Consider the following 5,547-nt stretch of genomic DNA (forward strand, 5'->3'; position numbering starts at 1 on the left):
TCTTGCCAAAAGCGGTTAGCGTCTTGGCAAGGTAAGCCTTGGCAAGAAGGTCTGGGAACGAGACAATACCGGACGACAACAACATAAGATAATTAATCTGTTATGTAAGCAGCTTATGATTGGCTGATCGTCTGGGACCGAGATAATAGAATACGTTACCGTGCATTGCTTTGTAAGCGTGCATTGCCTAGCGGCCTCTTCTAGTCAGCGTAGAGCCTTAATTTAAGTTTTACAGCTGTTACAAAGTGCCCCATATAATTCTACTAATATCAGTCCAATTTATCTAAATAAGGGCTTATTTTGTAGCCCTAGGATAGAGCTATAAAATAGGCCTCTATTCATAAATTATAAAGCTATATTGGTAGGGCCATAGGGGGTGTATTATTTTGATCGTTGCGATGCCCGCTGTTAGCAAGCTTGGCGCGATTAAACGATCTTTTGCAAACGACTATATCTCATATAGTGACTTCTACATACAACCGCCTGCCATGTTCCACCTCTCTGCGACTAGCAGATTAGTGAGCGTTACAAAAGACAGCTACTGCAGCCGTGCAAGAGCATGGATCCTCTCCCTTTAACTGCTCTTAGCCTTGCGGCTGCTATCTGCCAACTTGTTGACTTTTCGACCAAAGTCGTTCACGAAGGAAGTCAGATCTTCAAGTCGGGCACTTCGATAGATGTCAGACATACTGTATGTCTCTTGTTACAGAGGATCTTAAAAAGCTGTTGTCGTCTGAAGCAACAACTGGATAATTCCACGAGTCAAAATTCAGCGTTGACGCCAGAGGGGCAGGTTAGTGAGGTTATCCAACCATCTTATACCCTATGCTGACTTTATAGACTTTGGTGGACCTTGCAAATGAGTGCGACAAGGTTGCACAAGCTCTTTTACAGGGTATACAACAAGTCACTGTCCGTCCTATGTCTGACACGCCTGGCAAACCCAAACCCCGGCTAAGGAGCATGTACGCTGCGCTGAAGCTAGTCTGGAGTTCCGAACGCCTTTGCCTTAGCCGCTACCGCGAGGAAATTTCGCTTCGTTTGCTGGTTATACTCAACACTCATCAGCGTGTACAAAACCAAAAACTTGATCAGCTTAAACAAGGCAACCAGGACATTGTGGAAGTGCCGTCAGTGCAATGCAATACTCTGCGTCTGAAACTAGAAGCGGGGCATCACCACTACACCCAGTTGGTCCATATACATCGGGAAGCCGCAGGAAAAAGGCATGCAGAGACCATCGCGGCGGTTCTGACAAGTCAAGAAGGGCAGTCGAGGACCATTACATGTCCTCAATCTTCTCAGAACCTTCTCAAGGAGTCAGTGAACTCTGGTCAAAGTTTCATGGCAAGGACGCTCCGAGGCAATCGGGCTATGGGCTCATCGGCATTTCAAGACTACGACACTGCGTCAACAGTAGAGCTGACCCGTATTACCGACGGAATATTGAATGCGCTCGAGTTTCACGAGATGGGAGAGAGCACGTAATAAGATAGCCTTAATACGGTAGCACCGCCACCATGCCACAACTGAGAAGATGGCCCAAACGCCAATTACAGTTATTCTCACTGCTCTCTCTATAAGACAGCCGCAGAAAAGAGCCTCTCACAAGGGTGTGGAAGGAGCGGGTCGGCCGCCGTCCCTGTTAGTGCTGGCAAACTGTAGAGAGCCTTCGGAGCACCGCCACCTTCCCTGCTTCCGAGTTTTACTCGTCAAATCTGGCTGCTTCACTGAGCCACCGTACTCGCCGCATGCTGCCTGTACCCTTTGCCCGTCTACTGCTTGCCAGTGTCGCTAGAGACGAATACCACCATTACCGCTACGTACCTAGCGAGAGTTACTATAAGGACGCTTATATCATCAACAGAATATCTTACCCTATTATACCTATAAGGATTTCCGACTTCTTAGCACCAGCCAAGGCCAGTACCGCTGCAATAATCGTAGTGAACAGGCCAATCAACCCCAAGCGAAGTGCATTGTCTTCCTAGGATTCCGCATTCAGCGCCACAGTTCCCATAACCGTTAGGAGAATAGCACACAGTACCGCTGTTCCCGTAACAATAGTATCGATTGCCATAGAATTATAGAAGATGAACGCCTCTATACGGTCATTAAGGTAGAGCATGTCCCGCTATTCATGGTCAGTTAGATAATTTCGCATTCTCTGCTCCACGCTGGTTCCTCACAATAAAAAAGAATTTTAGCCACGAATGGCGCAAGAATCTCCCGATCCAGCTATCAGCTTCCTTATTCAACGATAGGAGGTCTAGAACTCCCCCTCCCTGTGTCCCTCCTAGCACCCCCACTTCTCCGCTCGGCTTTTTCTTCTCTGTATAATTCATCGAATTGTCGACAATAGAATTGGCATGCCTCATCCAACGTTTAAAACCTTGTACATGTCTGGCGGCTAGTGGAGGTACGTCCTGGATCTGCGACCACTGCAGGACTGCAGAGTCTGGACTTAGTGAGCACTCTTCTGTATTACTAACCGGTATTCCCGCTTTCTTTTACTTACTATAGTCTGCTAACAGTCTCCTAATCTCCAAAACTAACTGTTTTCTCTCGCTGTCTCTATAGAAACTGTCCCTCGACTTAAGAGCATCTCGTTCGCCGGCTTTCTGGAGATTACCATCGATTGTTTCTAACCGTTCCTCTAATGCTATTAATTCACCTTGCAGATACAGAACGTTTCTCGCATTAAAGCTTGAGAACCTTCGAAATATCACGTATTCTTCCTCTTTGCCCATTAACGCAGCTAGCTAAGGGTAGCCTTCCGGAACCCTGTCGAACTCCAACGTGGATGCCATTACTGAGGACGTGCCGCAAGCTATCCCGGATTAAAAGTCTACGGGGCATCTTGAAGAAGGCTGAAATCTTCCTTGCTGACACGCTGTTCCTTTTTCACCGGCTTGTGGTTGCTGCGTTGCCCTATTACATGGTGACTGGCGCCCCACAATCCTACGCCACTCATCAATACGAGTCACGCTGACCTCACCCCCATTTTTAATCGACCGCCTTCCGGTCAACATCCTCCCGGTCAACATTGCCTCGAAGTTATAAGACCTGTGCTTCCACGCCCATGCCAGAATACACACCGTCTTCGCAGTATACTCATTTCTTCCCTCCCACCGGTACCAATTCTTCGTCGCCTATCGTTCTCCAAACATACCCTAGCCGCGGGGCCTCTCCCTTGTTTTGCAAGTTACACCACAGTCTACGTAAACAAGCCAACCGCTTTTCTATCCAACATCCCCACGCCACCCTCCCTTTCCTATCAGCGTAGACCTTATAAAGGTCGGCAGAAGATTACGATTCTTCCTCAGAGCTAGGGAACGCTTGACCCAGCTCTTAACAAAGACTTCTAGGGGGGTATGAATAAACCCATATTACTCCTTACTATGACGATTCTAGGATGTTTGCTAACGGTCGCACCGAAGGGAAATGCATCTTCGGTTGCCGGCCTAACCAGGCTACTAAATTGGCTAACGGCGTTATTGGTGAGAATAACGCGGACATGGGCGCTCCAGCGCATGACGTGGTGCTTGAGCACCCCTTCTCGTGGAGTGTTGTACCGATATTCTTCGACTATTCCGTTACTTTCCTAGCGCCAACTTTCATTTGGGACATCTCTCCGAGTAAGGAAGAGACATGGTTCAAAAGGACTCAGGGAAGGATGGCGTTGTTGGGTTTCATATCCGACAGGCTTGCCGACATTGCTTCTCATTGTTCCCAAGGCACGAGTTTGAAAGGATCGCCCTTTTTTAGACACTGCTTCGAGCTCTTTCGCCAATTCAAAGGATATGGAGAGCCTCGCGGACCGTTCGGAACATCAAGATACCTCCACACGACCATCTTGGACGACACCATCAGGGCAAGACCGGAACCAAAACCGCCTCCGTAATCAGTTCTTCCTTAATTCTCCAGGTTCGGTCAGTCTGGCCACTATCGAGTCGGCACTCATAGGTATTTTCGGATTAGTATACTTTCGTTGATCTAGTTTCTCACGCCTAATGCCCTTCATTAAATTGCCCTTCTTAGCATGCGCTAATCATCATTCGTTTTACATGGACTTTCTCCCTCTCCTGCCATCTAGTACCTGATTTTCTGGTGTCCGCGGCATATATAATGTTATAATAAATAACGACGCTGTCGCTCGTTCCTTAACAATACAAGAGGAGGACGTTACCAGCTCTGCTTATTTTGTATCTAGTCTGTCATATCCAAATATTAACGCAATGTAAGGTGCGATTGGTTGTCCTTCGGCCATGGGAAATCGCACTCACCCTACATCCTTTAACTCTCCCGCCGCTCCCACTATAAGACACTTTCCTATTCTTTAAATACCTAAAACAAGTTAATTTTTTGCCTATTAACGGAATAAGGTATATTAAGCTAATCTTCGCCAAACCTCTAAGATATTGCCAATTTGCTAGCCTTAATAGCAATCTTCCCTGCTAGCTAAGCTTTGCAAGAACCATGGCCTTACCTACATAATCTGCACCTATTTACCACAGCTTAACGTAACACGCCTTTTCTACATACACGCGTAAAAATTGCAGGTTTAGTAGGTTACATTCACCCGATGACTCTTCAGCTGCACCATCGCCACCACTCGCTCCGGTATGAGCCTCCCCTAGAGTCAGAATCCTAGATATCCTATATTTTGGATCTATCCCTCCACGCCTCCATCGCTTAAGTGGTGAAACCATTCGGCAATACCAGTTATCATCACAGTCATAACAGCACGGATTCATCTCTCCACAGTCTCCATCCCTGACTATGTCTACTATGCGGGTTCCCGTGGTGGAGACCGCGCGATAGTCGATAACTCTAGGAGCCGTTGCCATAATGCAGTTCCCTGGCTGACCGTACGAAGAGGCAGCGGCGAACTCGAAAGGATCAAGGGCTGTAGGATCGACGAGCACCACGACATAGGTATTGTGACCTTCTCATCAGACTTGATGCTCCAGCCGGCTCAGGATGGGGCGTTTTCGACAAGGACGGCAAGCGAGATGCTCTTGGGACGCTCAACTTCATAACGGGCGAAGCGGTAGTGGAAGAAATTCAAACAGGAGAATCTATTGTGTTAAAGTAGCTATTATAATAAGTGTTTCCTAATAAGCTATTAACTAATACGGGCCACATCCTCCCACTATAGCTTCCATACAGTCCGCATAAAATTAGTTACACTAACTTTAAGCACACACTCATTACAAAGGCGCATGGAATGTATTGCTGTAACGATATTTTAAAACCGAATACTCAGAACTCCAGTTGGTGGGATGGATTTTGTATAGTAACCCAAACTTTCTTAGTTTCTCCGTAGTAATTGCTTATAGTATATTTTGCTTACTAAACTTGGCAAGAGTACTATAACGGTGTAAAGTATACTGACGTTGTTAAACGGGGAACTAACTTAACCCGTAGCATTCAAATTTTAAACTTCTCTTATCCTAGTCTTATTCTTGCAGTCTAATATATAAATATAGGCATATCTAAGCAAGGCGGCATTATTAGGCGTAGTATTTTACTAAATTTTGTATA

General features: G+C 46.5%; 3 protein-coding genes across 3 annotated transcripts; 2 read left to right on the forward strand and 1 right to left on the reverse strand.

Moving 5' to 3' along the window:
• Window positions 1-559: 559 nt before the first annotated feature.
• K441DRAFT_700122 (uncharacterized protein) lies at window positions 560-1,488 on the forward strand (the record flags this gene model as incomplete). The annotated part of the gene is made up of 3 exons (XM_067653229.1): window positions 560-691; window positions 740-793; window positions 841-1,488. 3 exons carry the CDS (start codon window positions 560-562, stop codon window positions 1,486-1,488), a joined length of 834 nt encoding a protein of 277 aa, XP_067498448.1.
• Window positions 1,489-1,987: 499 nt separating this feature from the next.
• Window positions 1,988-3,248, reverse strand: K441DRAFT_736942 (uncharacterized protein; the record flags this gene model as incomplete). The annotated part of the gene is made up of 3 exons (XM_067654319.1): window positions 2,519-3,248; window positions 2,190-2,458; window positions 1,988-2,134 (listed from the first exon to the last, which is right to left on the reverse strand). Exons 1-3 carry the CDS (start codon window positions 2,748-2,750, stop codon window positions 1,988-1,990), a joined length of 648 nt encoding a protein of 215 aa, XP_067498449.1. The 5' UTR covers window positions 2,751-3,248.
• Window positions 3,249-3,415: 167 nt separating this feature from the next.
• K441DRAFT_681406 (uncharacterized protein) lies at window positions 3,416-3,904 on the forward strand (the record flags this gene model as incomplete). Its single annotated transcript, XM_067651469.1, has 1 exon — window positions 3,416-3,904. One exon carries the CDS (start codon window positions 3,416-3,418, stop codon window positions 3,902-3,904), a length of 489 nt encoding a protein of 162 aa, XP_067498450.1.
• Window positions 3,905-5,547: the final 1,643 nt, after the last annotated feature.

This window comes from Cenococcum geophilum (assembly GCF_001692895.1).
Source record: "Cenococcum geophilum 1.58 unplaced genomic scaffold K441scaffold_61, whole genome shotgun sequence".
Classification (NCBI taxonomy): domain Eukaryota; kingdom Fungi; phylum Ascomycota; class Dothideomycetes; order Gloniales; family Gloniaceae; genus Cenococcum; species Cenococcum geophilum.